The sequence below is a fragment of the Schistocerca nitens genome, chromosome 7 (assembly GCF_023898315.1).
Source record: "Schistocerca nitens isolate TAMUIC-IGC-003100 chromosome 7, iqSchNite1.1, whole genome shotgun sequence".
In the NCBI taxonomy this organism is placed as follows: domain Eukaryota; kingdom Metazoa; phylum Arthropoda; class Insecta; order Orthoptera; family Acrididae; genus Schistocerca; species Schistocerca nitens.
The window spans coordinates 497,809,824-497,831,835 of NC_064620.1; the positions used below are offsets into that span (position 1 = coordinate 497,809,824).

The 22,012-nt window shown below is 41.9% G+C and overlaps 1 protein-coding gene across 1 annotated transcript in view; it reads left to right on the top strand.

Moving 5' to 3' along the window:
- LOC126195107 (galectin-6-like) overlaps positions 1-22,012 on the top strand; it is a 480,373-nt gene that overhangs the window by 391,355 nt on the left and 67,006 nt on the right. Inside the window, exon 3 of the mRNA XM_049933576.1 lies at positions 12,131-12,219. Within this exon, the coding sequence (XP_049789533.1) occupies positions 12,131-12,219 (89 nt within the window). The remainder of the gene's footprint in view (positions 1-12,130; positions 12,220-22,012) is intronic.

A 22,012-nucleotide genomic window follows, 5' to 3' on the forward strand; every position in this document is an offset into this window, starting at 1 on the left:
GCCTGCTGTGCTTATTTATTTAAATTATAATTGTCACCTGATTAATTGTGCTGACTGTAGTTAGGTATGTAGGTTACACTTTGTGATTTATCTGCTTGCGCCTTCATGTTTACTTATTAAGATTACATATGAACATTTATTTGCTTATGCTGAATGATGCTAATGACTTGTTTATTACGTAAGATATATGTTTGCTGCTGTGCGTATGGATTGCATATTTACACACTTCTGTTTTGTTGTCATAACTATAAGTTGGTATATAGAAATGCTGATATACTGTGTACGAACATAGAGTTTAGGTTACACTGTGGTATTAATTATAGATTGTTCGCTTGGCAGAGCCTCGTTGTAGGGATTGTGCTGCATCCACTTGTTGACATTCTGTTCTCTACTGGTATATTTACTAGCTATTGCATGTTTTGCTTACGCTCAGTGCCTTATATTTTTAAGATAAGAAAATGAACGGCTATAATTCTACGAACGACATTGGTACAAAAAACTGCATAGAAGTCACATGAGCTGGAGGTTTCATGGAAGCTGTATAAATTAATGCTAATAGGAAGGAAGCTAACGACATGACATACCAACACTAGGTTTAGACCATTGACAGTTATTACACTGCATTCTTCGTGAGCAATTGAAATAGGAAGTGACACTTGACACGAGAAATACTCCACATGTTTGCTTCTGTTTGCCATAATTTTTGAAGTGGTGTACACGCTGAAATATCACCATCATTAACACTTCGTAATCGTACTTACTTACTGAAAGTTATTCAAACTAAAGTCTGTTAGAGGTCATGTTTGCATTTCTTTTATTTAACGATGGACAAGGAACCAAAATGTATGTTATAATTTATAATGAGTAGAAGATTTGGGTCAGATGGATTATACAGAGGTTGTGTGTGGACACTGTGTCTTCGGATTGTATGGGATGCTGAATTGAAGTTGCACTAGGATTTTGTCTGTACTTGTTCGAGGAGACTGACTAGAGGAAAGAGTTGTTATGGAAGTGAAATGATATTGGTGCTGAGGTTTATATGTATCGACGTATTATTGAGGTATTGAGATTATGTGAAGTTGATGATTATTGGAGTTTCGTGGACAAGAGGTAAGGTAAATGAGGTATTATTGAAGTATTGAGATTATGTAATGCTGATGTTTATTGGAGTTTTGGTGGATAAGAGGTAAAGTAAGTGAGGAGCATATTTTTTTTGTTGGTCCATATGGAACAAGGAGGATGAAGATGGCAGACTAGAACACTCAAGTAGAAGGAAGATTGTCTACACACACACTTTGTTAAATCACTAAGCAGTATATACTTTTTTTTGGAGAGAGGAAGCAATTGCATATCTTGGGTCACTGACAGTTGTTCAGCAACCGTACATTTTGATCTGGCTTGGCAAACATTGGTCTTGACATGATGACTATGACGTTGACTAACTATTATTGACTGTTATACATTGCTGCCACTACTACTTGATACACATGATGAACATGAAATTTTGACAGAATTGCATTTACACAGTTAACACTATTCAATTACACAGTATCACTAATGTGGATGAAAGATGAGTGAGTGTGTTTTGTGTGTTTTCCTTTTATAATCCCAGAGAAGTGATCCCAACCTATCTCCTAAATATTATTTTACTTGTTTATTGTGGCTTGCACTGACACCCATAAATATTATAGGTTTACTGGTATTTGTGTATTGTAATAGTTAATAGGACAATTATCTGATATGATTTGTGTGTTTGTTATGATTTGTATGTTTAGTGTAAAAGCATTGTATGTGTATTCAAACTATTGTTCATGCCTGAACTGTCTGATTAGTGATGGTGCTGCACTTTTCAACATGGTGGATGCCACCTGGACATGTTTAATTTCTGCTGATGAACTGTGTGATTAGTGATAGGGAATATTATGAACTGTTATTTGCACTTTTTCTACATGATTGGTGCCACTAGGACATGTTTAATTTCTGCTGATGAACAGTGTGATTAGTGATAGTGAATTTTATGGACTGCGGTCAGCACCTGGTCAACATTACTGGGTGCCACTGATGGACTGCTTCTACCGAAATGGTGTTACTTGTTGATGTCTGCACGTGCTCAACATTGCTGGGTGCCACTGATGGACTGCTTCTACTGAAAATATGTCACCTGTTGATGTCTGCACCTGCTCAACATTGCTGGGTGCCACTGATGGACTGCTTCTACTGAAAAGATGTCACCTGTTGGTGTCTGCACCTGCTCAACATTGCTGGGTGCCACTGATGGACTGCTTCTACCGAAACGGTGTTACTTGTTGGTGTCTGCACCTATTCAACATTGCTGGGTGCCACTGATGGACTGCTTCTACTGAAAAGATGTCACCTGTTGCTGTGTGCACCTGCTCAACATTGCTGGTGCCACTAATGGAACTGCTTATACTGAAATGGTGTTACTTGTTGGTGTCTGCACCTATTCAACATTACTGTGTGCCACTGATGGACTGTTTCTACTGAAAAAATGTCACTTGTTGGTATTTGCACCTGTTGACCATTGCTGGGTGCTACTGCTGGAACTGTCAACTGCTTATTCTTGAGCTATGGAAAGCGTTTATGTGAATATTTGTATAAACTGATTTTTTTGTGTATTACTGTTTGTGAAAAGTTATGAGACTCTTACCTGCACATATTCGTCATTGCTGACGCTATTGATTGAACTGTTTAACCACATAATACTTGTGTAAACTGTTATTTAAAGTCACATGTATGAAAGAATTTGTATTGCTTACTGTATTTTATATATTAGGTTATTGAAAGGTCAGTGCAAAGCCAAAATTTTATCTAGTTATATGATATTTACGTATTAATATTATCTTTTTTTTTGTCTGTATTTTTTTGACGAATTTGGTGGTATTTTCACCACCAATGCTGGCAAAAATACCATCAAATTCTAGCCTGTGGAGGAAGGGCATATGAAAGGTGGCTACACGGAGCCACAGCGCCAGAGATCGCGCTAGAGAGTATTGTTCCGCCGCTTCCACTGGCAGTGATTATTGAGAACTCGTAGTGGGCAGTGCTTGGGGAGAGCTCGTGGTAGTCAGTGCTGAGATGTCGTAGTGAGGAGTGTTTGTTGAGATGAGCTAGTAGGCAGTGCTTGCTGAGATGTGATACTGAAAAGTTCTTGTTGAGATGTGATAGTAGCGAGTCAGTGTGGAGAGATTGTAATGTCTAGAGTGCTTTTCATCAATATAAATTAAGGTAACAAACTACTTTTCTTTTCTTTCTCATTATTTCAATGTCCTGAATAATGCGTCATTACAGGTTCAGTCAACAAAGCATCTGGCTTGTGTTCTTGTATTAGAGTGTAATTCTGGTTTTCTTGAGTAATTATGGTATTTCTATTTTCTTTAATTAATTCAGTATAAATGATATTTAAAATTTCTTGTGTTGTTGAAGGAGAACCGTGCCAGATGCGTACGTTGAGTCATACTTCCACACACTGAACAGTTACACTTGTGCTTTGGTTTCGTAGGTTTTATAGTTGCTGGGGACTTAATTAATTTATTGTGTTAATGAAAATTTCCATTTCATTCTTTGTTGTTGTTCTTTGCAGTCAGATAGCGTAATAATACTAGTCAGGGCCAACCGTTACGAGACTTCGTAACCGAACAGACAGCTACCAAATCAAAAAAATTAAAATTATTTGCATTATATTTTAATTAAGCCCCCATGCACACGGCGTCAGAGCTCATCGCCCCACTTCCCGGGATTTACGGAAATAAGGTGACTGTGTGTGTGTGGGGGGGGGGGGGGTGCAGATGTCGTGCCAACTCCCTCCAGCAACCTACCAAGGCCTGGTTGCTTCCATGCGACGACGCGTCGCCGCTGTTATCCGTGCCAGAGGTAGACATGCTGGTTGTTAGGTAGATGGTCGTAATGTTCTGACTGATCAATGTATACGTGAGTGGTGTCTTTTCTGTCGCACATGTGCGACTGTACAAACACCACTCACATATAGACATTCACGAATATGTGAGAAAACATCAGTCGTAGAAAAAATGTATAGTACACGCTGCTTGTAAATTGCATACCTTCAGTGCTCCAAATTTTAAGAAAACAAATTGTCTAGTATAGCTATGAGTACTTGTTCAGTACAGCAGATGTGTGTCGCAGTAGCGAAAATGAACAAGAGCTCATAGTTCTTAAGGTATGCGTTTAGGCACACTTTCATTTGACTTTTTTGCTTCGAATGATCGTTAGTGTCATATCCCCGAATATCGACCGTTCCTTCTGGGTCACTCTGTATAAAACTGTCACTTTCCGAAATTCAAAAAACACAGTATAAACCTGGACGCTGTTATCTGGTGTCTTTTAGACCTTACGGACAATCAGAGCGTGCAGAATTTCACAGGATTGCTGTTTCTGATATTTGCCTTGATTCCTACATAAATCTTGGATCTCAAAAAGAACATAGTATTAACCCCTGCAGCAAAAACACGAACTGCCCCCAGAGTCATCGGACGACTATTTCAGCCTGCTGTGTAACGTTAGCGGACAGGACCATGTGTGACTGTGCAACTGCAATTGGGCTTGATAAGCAGTCAGAATGAGTCAGCTCTCTCGAAGCCCCGAGCAGAAGTCGGAGATTTATTTATAGGGTTCGGGACTTGGCAGGCGCTCAGTTATCACTCTATCCTGATGCAACACTGAAGCGACACAGTCAACAAGTCCTGTGTAGCATTAGTCATGTTTTCCTGTAGCAGACGGACACATCCTCCCGACCGTGTGCCAGCTATTAATACCTTTGCTCGTGGCGCGCTCTTTCGCCAGAAGAAACATTTCCAACAGAGAGCATACTACATTCGTGCAACGAATGCTACAAGTGGATCGCATCACAGTCAAGCATTATCCTGCGTCTTGAACGATTTTACGCATTCTCAATCCACGCTTCTATCGTATATCTGACAATCTGTAGCAACCAATGTTAGTTTAATAGTAGTTCATGATGCATATGCCAGGAGTCCAAATCTCCATCCGAGCTTCCTAATATACACTGTCTTTAGTTTCCGCAACCCACTTTAGGCGATTACTGCTGTGGTTCATTAACAAAACAGGTACCGATTTCTTTCACCAGACTTGTCTTATCCTTGCTTATGACCCGCCCTCAATAACTTCTTCGTTGACATTATCTTGGACTTTGCTTACCTTCATTCTCTTAGAAATCTCGTATTCCACTGTTGTCTCTACTGTGAGACCACTAAATCATATTTTTTACTTACGGAAGTCTTCTCACGCTGTTCTTCTTACTTGGCAGACATCAGGTGGAGTTCGAAATCGGGGAAGCCATATGGCTGGAATTCTATGATGCCTGCCCTCATTTTTATTTTCCTTGCAATTTCGGGAAACGTCCATAGAAATACGAGAGCTTAGATCTTCTTCGAAGCAAACAAGAGTTCTGATTTGTTCTAGATCAACGAGTCGTTAAAAACGAAATTTAAAAGATGGTGGAATCAAGACCACGTTATTGCACCAATTTACTGTTGTTTATATTTATTATTTTTTTTTTAATAGAATGCTACAGAGGAGGTAAGTGTCGGACACATGTGTAAATGTGCAGTTCTACGTTCTGTTCGTTTAGAAGTCGCCCAGAGTGACGAAGAGTTTGAGCAAACAATTTGAAAGGTCGTAAGAATGGTACCTCTCATCGGCACACCGCAGGAGGTATTCTTTTCTCACTGTACAGCACATCAAACATTTACTTTTCAGAACAACATCCTTTATGCGTATTAATGTCAACAAAAGAAACAACAAATATCTCAATCATTGTACTAAATTTACAACACAATCTTAAAGTAACATCGATTTTAGATTACCTTCTCTTGGTAATTATTTTATTGCTACAATTAATATCAACCATGGCAACGCGCTTAGTGATCCCATTCTAGAGGAAAAATGCATCACCGTTTGTAATTTAATATAAAACGTTGGCAGACACTCTATCGAGATTTATTTTAGCAGGTCCCTGAACCTTCCGCCTGATAAAAATTTTCTCATTTTCTCTAATGTGCGACCCTCGTATTTGATGTTTACTGCTATTATAAAATGCAGTCATTCTTTACCGTGCCCGAAAACAGTACACGTAATCGACGGCTTGCTCTGCAACTAAGAGACCTGAGGACGTTAAAAATGGAGCGAAACCGGTAATCATTGTAAACACAAATGTGACGCTGGACTGAAATAGAACAGTAATTGTTACTGGTACATATCTCCATCTTGACATGCCAGACTGAAACAGAGTACACTCGTTAACTGCTTCAATTTTAGTGGCTGCGCTGGAGAAGGGTAATGACCTGAAGATGCGCTAGGATCTTGGCAAATGTTACTGGGGAGACAAAAGAGGGCAGTTGTTACTTGTATTGCTTGAGGTTCGAAGTGCTTCAAGGATGATATGGTCGTGGAGAAATGGAAAAGTGTGTATCGTTTAGCTGGCATAATGATCATTATATAAAGAACATAAGCTCAGCTGGACAGAGACGGTGAAATAAATTGATCGTATTTACCTTCAAGGAATTTTTCTATATTTAGACCAGGGCCGGCCAGAAATTCTGCACGCGTGCGGTGCTCCTGCACACGTGCAACTTCCGGGTCACAGTGTGCACGCGGCAGCCGTCAGCGTTCATGTAGTGCATGTTTCTACGCACAGGTGTCGCTTTATCCATTTGATGAACAGGCGTATTCTAGTGCTCTTTTCAGAGCTTGCCGCCAACCATGGGAAGGTATTTTGCGTATTAAACATTTAAAATACTGTCACAGTCTACTCATTGAGACGTCTACTTTTATGTCAACAGCTTAACCCAGTAAGACAAGTAATACAGTTAACAACGGTGGGTTTTTATTAAGGCAGCTTGAATGACGGCACGTAAATACGCGTAATGTTTTTGACCTAGTATTTAAGAAAGAGAGCAGTTAGAGATTTCCAACGAACCTTATTCATGATTTTAAATAACATTAAACTAATGCAAGGTTTCCTTTAACTAATTCTCGGTGCCCTCAGTTACACCCACTTAATTTCTGTCTCGCTGACCTCTGAACAGAATGATAACCGCTGACCTCTCGATGATCACCTGTTATTTCAATACCATTGTTGCTATGTCTCTCATCAGTTACGTCTTAAATCTGCATAATAACCGACAATTAGATGAATGTTATGTTTTATCGACTTCAGCTGAGCGTAGCTCTTCACACATTAAAAAAAACCCTAAATGTAAGTATACATAGGAACAATCGGTTTAATGACCAACTTTCCTGATAATAAAGTAGCATTGAGCAGAATGAGGCAATAATGCACAGTTAGTAAACAATAATTTTTAATTATGAAAGGAATAAATCCAAACACGTTTATCAATGGTCATGAGAAATGATAACCGATTTGATGTGTCTCATCCATTTTCTTACGGGCATTTAATTTTGCTTGCCTTCTTCACTGTTGAGTACACTACACTCGCCTTTGTGATATGTATTGTAGTGTCTTTCAATTTAAAACTTACGCTGGCCGCCTATTATTCGGCGGCACAGCAAACATTGTGTTTTCAGCAACGGCTACAAAAAATAGCCGGCCGAAGTGGCCGCGCGGTTCTGGCGCTGCAGTCTGGAACCGCGAGACCGCTACGGTCGCAGGTTCGAATCCTGCCTCGGGCATGGATGTTTGTGATGTCCTTAGGTTAGTTAGGTTTAACTAGTTCTAAGTTCTAGGGGACTAATGACCTCAGCAGTTGAGTCCCATAGTGCTCAGAGCCATTTGAACCATTTTTTACAAAAAATAATTGCATTTTCCAGTCATTTTTAAACGACGTCCTTTGCTTTTTCACAGTACTTGCCATTTCTCATTACTTCTCTGTTAAGGTTACGGTTACCAGGGGTAAACGAGACTGGGTATGTTGCGCTCTTGCTTGTACCACATAAACTGGAAAGTGGAGCCGCCGCCGTTCATTTAGGACACATGTCTAATAACAGATGTCGCTGTCGCACACGTGCGCACATGTGCATCACTTCCGCACGTCTGCACACTGTGCAGCGTTTGGCCGGTCCTGCTTTAGACTCATCTCATTTTTAGCAACTATAAAATAGTTACTACAGGACGATCATACGGGTATAAAGGGCATTCAAATGGAAACGAGACAAACGAAAAATTAAGTAAATTGTTCATTATTTCAAAAGTATTCGCCGTAGCTGTTAATATATTTATCCCTCTGTAATACAAGAGCATCAATGTCTTCATAGAAAAAAGTTTGCGGTTGTCTAAGGAACCACGATTGTCTCAGGCTGCACCTCTTCTCCGTAGCAAATCGACAGCCACGGATCTCAATCTACAGGGGTTCCAAAAATATAAAAATCCCATGGGGAGGGATCGGAGGGTATAGAGGGTGTGCAAGTGCTTCCCAGCTAAACTTCTGCTGCTAGTCCGAACAATCTTGGCAATCATGGGTACAATCATGGTTCCGTAGGCAACCGCAAACCTTTTTCTACGAAGACGTTAACGCTCTTGTCTCACAGTAGGGTAAATGTAATAACAGTTATGGCGATTACTTTTGACGTAATAAACAGTTTACTTACTTTTTTCCGTCCGTCTCGTTTCCGTTTGACTGTCCATTCTATTTACACTCAGCTTTCCCGCGAGGTAATTCGAGCACCCGTTTGTAAGTTATTCTGTATGATTCACGCAATACTGATTACGCTGTAGAGGATCACAAACGGAGTACTTTGAGATAAGTAACGAGTGTCCCAGGCGATACGAAGTCTTGAATGAGCAGCACGCGCTGCATCGACGTTGGTGCCGCTGCTTCGTGCAACATTACATGTTCATCTGTGAAGTGCCCTTGATAGTTTTTGCTATGCGATTAAATGAAGTCGTTCGTCCTCGAAACAAAAAATAAATAAAAAATTGAAGAGCAACAGTTCCGTATGGCCCTAGCTGCTTGTCTTATTGTACGAAAGACAAGAGGAATATTTACAGGCAGTGGCACACTTATAAGCGTCCTTGTGATAGAAACATTGAGTTTTAGCGAAAACACAGTTTGCGGCTCGTGGTCTTATGGTAGCGTTCTCGTTTCCCGCGCACGGGGTCACGGGTTCGATTCCCGACGGGGTCAGGGATTTTTTTCTGCCTTGAGATGACTGGGTGTTGTGTGTCTTTCATCATCATTTCATCCTCATTCACTCGCAAGTCACCGTAGTGGCGTTAAAGAACTTACGGAGCGGCGGCCGAACCGCCCCGCGAGGGGTCTCCCGGCCACCAATGCCATACGCTCGTTATTAGCGAGAACAGGCATTGCCTGCAGGGGAAACAGCGACTGTTGAATTTTTTGCATGACATCCACAAGTCGCACTCGGTACTTTTTATGGACCTGTTCAGCTTAGTTAAACAAAAACGTTGTCAGAAACGGTTGAATTTGCAGTTTTTGTCGATGCCCTCGTGAAATTGGGCGAAACCGATCCATAAAAATATTGCGTGCGACTTGTGGCTGTCTTTAAAAACAGAATAGTGAGACCATTACTGTTTTATCTCAAAGTACTTTTAGTTTCGGATCCTCTGCCATTTATATAATTTCGACCATACAACTTTGCAACAACCTGTAGAGTCGAATGGTCCACATTATTCAATAAGACCAATCAGTCTTTTGCGTTGATATAGCAGACGTGTTAAACCATCTGTTACTTAACAAAATGCCAGCCTTTTTTTTATTTAAAGCATTTGAAATGGATACCTGAGGAAACAACTCGTTACTACTTTAACATACCAACACACACAACTCCCAATTTGTTATGAGTAAAATATTAAAGTTTACTGCTGTGAGTAAAAGTTACACCATTTGATAGATGGGAAACGACACTCCAACGCAGAAGTCTGTGGTTGTTTATCCAGAATCCCTCCTGCTTAAAGTAAACCGTGCGTGGAAGTAGGTGTTTTTTTGCGTTTTGTCTTCAGTTTCAGAAGGCCTTGAATATTTTAGTTGTCGTAGCTGTGAATTAAAATTTTAGATATATTATTGCTTTTTTAAAAGAAAATCATTACAAAAGTACAAAATATAATAAAAACCTTCGAATTGTTTCATGTGAGAAGCAGAACATTTGAAAATTGCCAGTAATTTTCATGACGATTCGAATAAAGACCTAGATCTCGCGAAGATGGTATTCAGTGATTTCACTTTAATTGCGCGATATACTTCAGAGACTAAGACAGTAAAAGAGATGGAACTTTAATGCATGTAGGATAATCGCTAGTATTACTAATTTTTTTTCCCTTAAAGGTTTCGTTAGCAATAAATGATTTGTAATATTGAATACCAGGCTTATATTTTTGCTGAGATTCACGATTCCACTTTAAATGTTTGCTACTGATGATTTTTTAAATTTTTCTATTGTTTCTGCCCATTGTAACACTGCTAATCCGAACGGTTGGGACAGAATTTCGGATTTTGCGTGGTATGACGTAACGCATTCGATGTTACTTTCACCTAAAGCAAAACCTTACGCCTGTGCAAAATACGAAACTACACAGCGATACTTATTTCTTGGTAAAATATTATCGTTTCCTATCCAGTTTGTAATGTTTTTTAACTGCTTTGTATCTGCTTTAGTGAGATATAAGAGCACCTATGGTATCAACTGAAATCGACGAGTGTGTTGAAGTTATGGCTGAGATAATGCACTCGTATTCTGGAGAAGCAAGATTCAATTTGTCGTCTCACCACTGCCCGTTTTTGCTCTAAATCTCTTAAAGTGAATCCCTTTAGTAAGGTCACGGTTGACTACTTTATCGAAATGAATTTAATAAGCACCGTCTGTCAGTCATGTGAACATTCTTGCTTTCTTCGTTCTTTTCAGTTAAGATCCACTAAAGACAACTCATACCAGATGTCATGCCAGTGTATGTCACTAGCATGATTTTTTTCTTTCTTTTGCCTTTTCCCATTACCGGCATAATACTTTCATTAGCTTGACTCTGACATAAAACAATATATATATATATATATATATATATATATATATATATATATATATTTATAGTGACTGAAATCGTACCAAACGATCAACCAAGTGAAGTGAAACTGTTGTAATGGGGTGGAGTGTTCGGTAGGTTCGTCGATCAAAAACAAACTTTACTGACGCGTTAACCAACTGGCGAATGTGTTCCAAAAGTCTCTAGAACAGTTTCTCACTCCCCTCCCCCCCCCCCCCCCCCTTCGCAGATTTTTCAGAATTTGTTCCGAATAGTAGTTGGGCAGTGTTTACAAAACATTTTCTCTCTTTAGTGTCGTCTTGTTTGCAAGCACTGGAGCATGCTAATGTCAAATTGTTGCTCATTTCTACAACACTTTCTTCCTTCTCATTGACTTCTCAGTGTGCGACGCCTAAGCGTATCTATCTGTCGAACATGGCACGCTTGTTTGCCACACACACACACACACACACACACACACACACACACACACACACACACACACACACACACAAATTTAACTAAGCTTTAGCACGTTGGGTGCTGGGAGGAGATATAAGGGTGGATGGGTTGGTTGGTGGGTTGGAGAAGTAAGGGACTCCTGCCTCCCATATACACTGTTGTAGGCCAGAAGAGGTGACGTATGGAGGTAAAGATCACTCTCACGATTTTATACAACTTAAACTGAAATCGCGTTTTTTCAAATTGCGGACAATTTAACTGGATAATTTTTGCGGGGCTTACCGAGAGCGAGCGAATAAGGCAGTAGAAGTAACCCGGTATTGACGTATTTCCGCTCAGGCCAACCTGTTCGCATTAGCGTTTTACATGTACTACTATACAACGCTAATGCGAGCAGTGTTCTTTGGGTATCGGGGTTTGTATGAACGGAAATTCGTCAGTCCCGCCATGCTTCTACTGCCTTATTCGCTCACTCCCAGCATCCCCCGCAAAAAAATATCTAGTTAAATTATCCGTTTAGTGCGAACTCCATTTTGGTATAATCCTAGATTTCACCTGCCGCCTCGCCAGTAGTCCACTCGCGAGTACCACAGGCGCCAGTCTATTTAGCTCGATTGTCGTACATTTTGGTGAACAAATAAGACGAAAGAGTTTGACGGTTGTGTTGTTTTGTTGTTGCAGGGCGTCCCGTATGTTGGGGAGCTGCCGGTGGTGCTACAGCCGGGACGCATGGTACTGGTGCAAGGTCGAGTCACTCCAAACGCCATCAGGTGAGGCAGCGTACTAACACCGGCGGGCTCAGTACTTCTGTTACTTACATCTGCTACCTTCACCGAAGGAATCTTTGCTTATGTTGCATAATTTTTGAAATATTTATTAAAATTATGTATACTGGCATACATTAATACTGTAGCTCAAAGAATAAGAGTTGTAAGCCCGTATAATACTTACCATTTTATGTTGTGTACATGGTTCCATGTAGTCAGCGCGTACACAACTTTCCCACTAGAGCGCGCCCCGCTAAGCACAACAGCGCAGGCGCAGCGCTCGTCCGTCTCCGCACTACGAGATGGCGCTGCCATAGAGACGGACCAAATTCTGCTTCCGCCGATCCGTGTATTAATATGTAACGCAGTCAATGAGATTGCTGCTAACGTAAAACCTTTTCTACTCGCGGATCACACTCGCGCAGCGATACATGAACTCGCGAGGTGTTATAACGAGTGTACAGACCTCCGATTAGTCAGTCTGCATTTGTCTGTACCAGTCTGCATTTGTCTGTACCAGTCTGCATTAGTGTACCAGTCTATAGTCAAGTTTCAGTCTGCGCCTAATAAGATTACCATATTCCTCTTCATAGCCATGAAGATAAATGTATAGACACTTTTGTCCAGTATCAGAGATATGTGAGAATAAGATTAACGTACCAATACCAAGGGAACTTCAGATTGTCAATTGTAAATAGCATCCAGAACCAAGTTAAGTAATTATTAGGCTTGTTATTATTTTAATAAATGTGTGTGAAAATTAATCAAGTTCTGTTTAAAGTTGGTCACCGTCAATCTGCTACTCTAAGCGTGCAAGTGGCGTTTCTACACTCCTGGAAATTGAAATAAGAACACCGTGAATTCATTGTCCCAGGAAGGGGAAACTTTATTGACACATTCCTGGGGTCAGATACATCACATGATCACACTGACAGAACCACAGGCACATAGACACAGGCAACAGAGCATGCACAATGTCGGCACTAGTACAGTGTATATCCACCTTTCGCAGCAATGCAGGCTGCTATTCTCCCATGGAGACGATCGTAGAGATGCTGGATGTAGTCCTGTGGAACGGCTTGCCATGCCATTTCCACCTGGCGCCTCAGTTGGACCAGCGTTCGTGCTGGACGTGCAGACCGCGTGAGACGACGCCTCATCCAGTCCCAAACATGCTCAATGGGGGACAGATCCGGAGATCTTGCTGGCCAGGGTAGTTGACTTACACCTTCTAGAGCACGTTGGGTGGCACGGGATACATGCGGACGTGCATTGTCCTGTTGGAACAGCAAGTTCCGTTGCCGGTCTAGGAATGGTAGAACGATGGGTTCGATGACGGTTTGGATGTACCGTGCACTATTCAGTGTCCCCTCAACGATCACCAGTGGTGTACGGCCAGTGTAGGAGATCGCTCCCCACACCATGATGCCGGGTGTTGGCCCTGTGTGCCTCGGTCGTATGCAGTCCTGATTGTGGCGCTCACCTGCACGGCGCCAAACACGCATACGACCATCATTGGCACCAAGGCAGAAGCGACTCTCATCGCTGAAGACGACACGTCTCCATTCGTCCCTCCATTCACGCCTGTCGCGACACCACTGGAGGCGGGCTGCACGATGTTGGGGCGTGAGCGGAAGACGGCCTAACGGTGTGCGGGACCGTAGCCCAGCTTCATGGAGACGGTTGCGAATGGTCCTCGCCGATACCCCAGGAGCAACAGTGTCCCTAATTTGCTGGGAAGTGGCGGTGCGGTCCCCTACGGCACTGCGTAGGATCCTACGGTCTTGGCGTGCATCCGTGCGTCGCTGCGGTCCGATCCCAGGTCGACGGGCACGTGCACCTTCCGCCGACCACTGGCGACAACATCGATGTACTGTGGAGACCTCACGCCCCACGTGCAATTCGGCGGTACGTCCACCCGGCCTCCCGCATGCCCACTATACGCCCTCGCTCAAAGTCCGTCAACTGCACATACGGTTCACGTCCACGCTGTCGCGGCATGCTACCAGTGTTAAAGACTGCGATGGAGCTCCGTATGCCACGGCAAACTGGCTGACACTGACGGCTGCGGTGCACAAATGCTGCGCAGCTAGCGCCATTCGACGGCCAACACCGCGGTTCCTGGTGTGTCCGCTGTGCCGTGCGTGTGATCATTGCTTGTACAGCCCTCTCGCAGTGTCCGGAGCAAGTATGGTGGGTCTGACACACCGGTGTCAATGTGTTCTTTTTTCCATTTCCAGGAGTGTATCATCTGACCAAATGGCAGAAGATAAACACGCCACGATAAGACCACGAGACACATTGCTGACACTCGCCTACTTCCTTAGAGCGACAAGTCAAATAATCTAATGGTGTGTGTACTGAAGGTCTTACAATACACACACCACATTTTAACAGACTTTCTGGGAATAATTTGATATATTAAACTCAACTTTCGGTCTCTCCCTTTTTTCTGATTTATATTTTGTATTGGAAGTGAAATAAAGCATGTTTATTGTTTTTGTACAGCCCAGGTACACATATATCGAAATAAAAGCAAAGTAGAAGCTTCATTTTTTTTTCTTGAAGTTCTGTACACTATTATGTTTAAGGTAGACTCAAGAAGATGCTATCATAATTATGGTTAAGATTTTTTAACGATGATTATCAAAAATTTCAGTTGTTAGCCCATAGTTTTTCTTTAAAAAGTATTTAATTTTCAAATTTAAATCATAAGAATAGTCTGTTTTTCAGTTACCTTCTTTTTAAGATAGTATAGAGAATTTCAGCCGTCCATCTTCGTTAGTTTGCAACCAATGTGTACCAGAACATAAAAAATCAACTTCCGGGAAATTCAAGTTAAAGCTTGTTTCTCTGCGTACCCTGCATGACACAAATGTGTCTCAGATCCGTATAGTTCTTATTTCTTGTGGTGGTCTCTTCTCACTTCTTTTTCAGACCTTATTCTTGCCTCTTTAGCGGCTTCTATTACTGATTTCTCTAATCCGACGAGTCTTCTGCGGTCAATGGCAATTAAATATATTCACATATTTAGTCCGTCAACCAACCCCCAACAATTCGGTAGTGTTAAATCACGACACTGCAATCATCACTGAAACATAGCACACCTATTTTCAAAGCGCTTAGTCCTACCACAACAGTTTTTGGTATCTCTTCCAATTTACAGTTGTTAAAACTGTCATTTTGGTCTTGAGTTCTACCAGGTGGTTATAAAGTGCAGCTACTCACGGACATCCAGTGCGGGCTGTAATAACAATATGACAACGAAACTCGGTAGATGTGCTAATGCGAAACAATGTACGCTCAAAAAAATTAGTTCCACTTTTGGCCACCAGATGCAAATCTGGTACTGTACAGCATCTCTGGTGCTCTCATTGGACAAACTGTGTAAGCGACGGTAAATAATAAAATCAGCGTTAAACCTTTCTCATTCGTTTCACCTTTTCTGCCCACGCCCCTTTCTTAATCCACTTAATGGAAACATTTCTTTACGTCTTTCTTGCATTCACAGCGCAAAATTTGCACGCGGTGGCCAAAATTGGAACTAATTTTTTCTAGCGGAAATTGGTTCCGCATTAGAGAAATGGAATATCTACAAAGTTTCGATTCCATACTGTAACTACAGCCCGCACTTGACCTGTATGAGTAGCTGCACTTTCAATTATAACCGCTCGGTATCATGATACTACTTCTCTAATAATTTTGTGTAACTAACACATTTGAGACCAAAAAGTCGTGAAAAAGAAATAATGAGGACAAAATTCTGTTTCACAGAGCTGTGTACGCGACTTGGCGGGCGTCGTCGTGTTTGCAGACACTTTTAAATTCCCCTAATTTTGGACTTTCTTCGGTGCAATTTCCCCGAAGTAAGCTTTTTATTCTTCAGAAAACTGCAGACAATTTATGACAAACACTAAAAAAAATTTTTTTGTCACTTACTTACCTACTACTCTCCTTGATAGCACGTTTGTCCATCTTTGGAATGCAATATATCAGCGATTCTGTGTGGCGTGCATTGGACAGGTCCTCGATATATTTCGAAAAGTGTGTGTCTACGCACAGGCCACGCAGTTACCGTAAATTATGGGTCGGTGATTTGTGGGTGCGTAGCCGGCGCCTGGTAACGTCCCAAATGTGTTCCAAGACGTCCAGACTGGGTTGAATTTGATGCGCAAGATGTCAACGTGAATTCACTATTGCGCTCCTCAAACAACTGTAGCAATAAGCCGGCCTTGTGACACGGTCAGGTACTCACCTAAAGAGTACGATTGCCGTGTGGTAAAACCAGCTTGAAGGGATGCTGATGGTCCGTAAATACAGGGAGACAGTTACTGAAATGTATGAAGTCAAATCGTCATAACTTGTGAACGGTTTGCGTTAGGACGTTCAAACTGCACGGTTGGCCGCCGGGCTTGATGGGAATTAGTATGCGCATGCATGGTTTGGTTTAGCGACGAAACCATTTTCATTTGGATGGGTTCGTCAATAAGCAAAATTGACGCATTTGGACGACTGAAAATCCGCATTTCGCGATCGACGAGTCCCTTCACCCTCAACGGGTGACTATGGTGTGCAATGTCCAGTCACAGAATAATCGGTGCGATATTCCTTGATGGCACGGTGACTACCGAGCGGTACGTGAAGGTTTTGGAAGATGATTTCATCCCCATTATCCAAAGTGACGCTGATTTCGACGAGATGCGGTTCATGCAACACGGAGCTCGACCCCATCGAAGCAGGAGTGTGTTTGATGTCCTGGTGGAGCACTTTGGGGACCGCATTCTGGCTCTGGGGTACCCAGAGGCCACTGGCATGGGCCCCTCGTTTTGTCACCATATTCTCCGGATCTGAACACATGTGACTCCTTTTTGTGGGGCTATATTAAAGACAAGGTGTACAGCAATAACCCCAAAACCATAGCTGAGCTGAAAGCAGTCGTTCAGGAGGTCGTGGACAGCATCGATGTTTGGACACGTCAGAATCGCCAATGACGGCAGACATATCGAACATGTCATAACCTAAATCCGGATATCTATAGTGACGTTTACATGTTGAATAAAGTGTGTACACGCTGTAGGTTGTAACAATTTTTTTTTCATATAGTTCGATAATTGTCACCATGTGTATTCACATAGCCCACAGCTGTCATGGTGTGTTACATTAAGACATACAGTGTGGCGCACGAAATGTGTTACCATTTGTTTCTTTCACAATTTACGACGCACATTAGATATCCCGCTGGGATCTCTACAGCAGTCCCAGCAGAGCTTGGAAAAACAAATGAGTTACGAAATAGTGATGGGGAGCTCGTGAATGAGTCGTTCAAATGAACGCGTCGTTCAAATGAACGCTTCACTCCAGTGAAGTGTGAACTAACCACTCAATTTCAATGAACTGGTACTTCAAACTCTTCACAGATAACACACTCCATACTTTTTTCTAGTTCACTCACTCTCTTCCCCTCTCCCTCATCCCATTACATCGGCGCTACGTCACTCATTCTCCCTTCACTTCAGTTCCCCCTCTACTGCCTGTCGACGAATCGCGCTGCGTTTGTGGGAAACGTTAGATTTGCGAGGGGTTGTGGTGGTGAGGGGCGAGGGGAAGGCACCGTCAGCTGCTTCCTGCAGTGCTGACTTCATTACCCGTGACTATTTGTGCAGTTCAGTTATACTTCGCGTCTACGGGTAGCCTACCGTTGGCAGCGCTTGCGGACCATTGAATATTACAGATACAAACGAAGAGGCTGGCTGTGTGAGCATGCACAGCCAACATGAAAATAAAAGGTTTATTAATAACACTGAAAGAGGGATTTTACCTGAAATCGTACCAATGACTACAGGTGACAGTTTAAACTGTTTTGAATCTGGAGGGTTATTATTCTCAACAAAAATAAAATCTACAGGAAAACTTCTGAATAATTACTTAACGTAGATATATAGACTGTGCGACAGTGGTAAACACACACATTCTATTTTGGATTAAATTTTAAAAGGAACATAAAATTGGACTGCATTTCGTTGGTAGCCCTAGTTTTCAGTCCATGAATACAACAAATAATGTTTCACTTGGCAGATAAAGACTTTTTTGGGCGCTTCATGAGAAAATGTCGAGCTTCATTAAATGTAATACCTTCTTTATATGTGACAGGCTTCTCTGTTTATCTTTCCTTTGTCCCCTTCGACCATGCTCTATTTAAGTTAACTCAGACGCTGTAAGAGCGTAAAACGTTGCGTGCACGTTACTGCATAGTTCGGCCATCTGTTGGTAAAATTATGAAGTATTACGAAGCTTTATTGTACGAGCGAGGCGAAGCGAGCGTAGCCGCGGCTGAGCGGCGAACTAGGCAACTTCGCCAGGCTTCCGTACTTCGTGAATGAACTACTTCATTTGAACGCTTCACGGCAAAGAGTGAAATGAATGAAGTAGTTCACGGGAATGAATGAGTTCGACCCATCTCTATTACGAAATGACGTGTAATTCTCGATACTGCCGCTAGGAGACTAGCAGCAATGGCTGACAACGGAAGACTGACGACACAGCAACGATCGGCAATTGTTACTTTTTCATGAAACGGAAAGCCTAGTTGTGACTCAGTGGCGTTTTCGACAACAGTTTGACACACGATGGGTTCCTTGCAAGAAGACCATCCACAGGTTGTACGATAAATTTGTACAGGAAGGAACAGTATTGGAAGCGAAATGACCTCGACCTAAGCCTGTTTGTTCGCCGGAGAATATTGAAGCGGTACGAGTTGCTGTACAGAGAAGTCCCGGGAAATCGTGTAGAAAGGCAGCAGTGCAACTGGGAATATGCAGACGCTCCGTTCAACGCATTCTTAAAAGTGACCTCCATATGTACCCATACAAGATGACCTGTGCACAGAAGTCACTGAAGAACACAAGCAGCAGAGACTACTGTTTTCTCAGTGGACGGAGGATAGGGAAGAAACTCTCAACAGCGTTTGGTTTTCAGACGAGGCGCATTTTCATTTAGACGGTGTGGTTAACAAACAAAATGTACGCTTTTGGGCCACTGAAAACCCACAAGTGCTTCATGAAAGACAACATTATGCTCCATGGATTACAGCGTGGGCAGTAATTTCCAGTCACGGACTTTGCTTCGCAATAGCTTCATTCCACAGCTTTTTGCTACTGCCTTGCCCTTCAACACGCAGTGGTTCATGCAAGATGGAGCAAGGCCACATACTGCAAACACTGTGTTGGAGTTTTTGCACGAGCATTTCGACATGCGGATCATTTCACTCAGGTTTCCAGGTCGCTTCAACGACGGACAAAATTGGCCCCCCAATAGTCCAGACCTCAATCCATGTGACTTTTTTCTTTAGGGGTACCCAAAGGAAAAAATTTTCCCAAAACGTCCACGTGATTTAATGGAGCAAAGAAGACGTATTCTTCAAGCTTGCAGTGAAATTAAGGAAGACATGTGCCGTAGGGTAATCACTAACTTCAGTGTTCGTTTGAAGGAAGTTAGGAAACGAAATGGTGGACATATTGAGCATGTGCTGAGTAAGAACAAATCTCCATGGACGGCTCTTCATTGTTGTGTATGTTCCTTTAAGATTGTATTGACAATAAAGTTTATATTCAAAAACAAAATGGTAACACATTTCGTGCGCCACCCTGTAGGTTCCATAGAGGTTCCGGTGAACTTGTGAACAGGTGAAAGCCTGCGATAGCATAATACTGCCCTACCACCACCACCACCACCAGACTGCGTCCATGGGGTTGTGCATGTTCCGAGCAGCCGGTCGCCTACTCCTGGTCTCACCACCCTTCTGCCACCTTCCATAAATGGTAGTTTTCGAACAACCGACTAACGTCGCCGTTTCCGTAATGCTCATGCCCAGGCAATGGGCCACAACAATCTCCCCTTTGTCGAAGTCGCTTATGTCTGTGGACTTCCTTATTTGCAATCACTATCAATGCTACAATGATTCCCCATTCGTCTCACATCTGCTTACATATTTTATTTGCCGCATCTTGCGTCCGCAACACCATATGAGGCATCCAGTCACGACGTGATCAGTGGCCATAATGTTTAGCCTCATAAGTTTTTTTAAAAAGTCTGTACCTTGCTCACACAACTGTTTTCATGCACTACCGTAGAAGTAAATTAATGTTCGTGCTCATCGTCAGAAGTAATGCATGAGTGAATTGTAACACATTAAAATTATTTGAATAAAAAGTCGATATCGCATGTAAGTTGTATATATTTCATTTGCTGACGAGTTTCGGTCATTCATCAGACCATTTTTTTACTCAACAAGCAAGAGTATCGCTTATTGTAAGCGCTCGAGGAATAAATAAAGTCATAGAAGTAAAATAGCATAATATAAGCAGATCTGTACCCTTGGGGATGGCAGGGATTGGTGACTGGAGCAAGACGCTCTGGAGACGTGTGGGACTCTGCTGAGTAGAGCTCACTCACTCTTGGTTCTATAGCGAAAGCTCCGTCCACCGCCTCCCACGTAACGTTACCAGTAGCCATTCGTAGAGAACCGTTACTGTAATCTGCCAGAGCTGTTTTTGAATGTTTATTGTTAAAAGTTAGTCATAGGAAAAAAATACTGAAAACAGTTAAGGATAATTTGAATATACACACATACACCTGGAGAGGACAGGATATATTGAAATGAGCCAGAGTCACTTGGTGGAGACGTTCTGTTCTATCTAAGAACAGTTGATAATGCTCGTCCTTTATGTGTATTCATAACATCCCTAACTATATTTTCTACGATTTTTCTTTGACTTTAACTAATGATAGCATACCTTTACAAACAGCTACCGCAGGTTACACTACCGGTTCTCTACATTGGCTGTTGGTGAAGTTATGTAGGTCTGTCACCAAAGATATCAGCTATTTATTTTATACTATGTTACTTCTATGATTGTATTCATTCCTCGACCACTGACATACAGTATGCGATACTCATATTTACAGAGTAAAAACTTGTTTGATGATGGCTTGATAAATGACCGAAAACGATCACCAAATGAAATAATATACAACTTACATACGATGTACACTGTTGTATTGAAATAATTTTAATGTATTGTAGTTTTATCTATCGTTGTTTTGCAAGGACAGTGTTGCAAAAAAATTTTAAGCATTAAAAATAGCATACATGACATCTGACATCTCTGCATCCACTGTACAAGTGGTGACGCTGACACAGTAAATGCTTACCGCTCATTGTTAAGAACGTAGCGGTATTACCAAATAATAATGATTTGGTCGCTGAAAACAAAATGGAAAACACATGTATGCAGTTGTCGGAAACTAGAAGTATCGAAGGAGAATATCAATATCAAAAGAGATACATAAAAGTCAAAATGAGCTGAAGTTCTGTCAAGGAGGCAACGCTTAGATTGACACTAGAAAGTTGTTGCTCTGTGTGGGAAGAGACTAGGAGCTTGAAAAAGATTCGTCCACTAAGAGCTCAGCAGTTTGATTTTAAACTCTGTTATCAAGAGCTGGAAACATTGTGCCAGTGAATCTGAAGAAATCGAGCAGAATAGAAGAGCTGCACATAGGGGGCTGAACAAAATTCCTAGTTTCTTCAGTACTGCCGCTAGAAAATTAGTAAATAGGCCTTCAGGGGTAACAGCATCTTTCTTCAAGCGTCTGCCAGTTCGAATTTTTCAGCATATCCGTAACGCTGTCTCGTGTGTCGGAGTAATCTTCTATCATTCGTGTTGCCCTTCTAATTATAAGTTCAGTATTCCCTTTTACGCTTGTCTAATTGGATCCCATGAAATCGAGCAATTTCTAG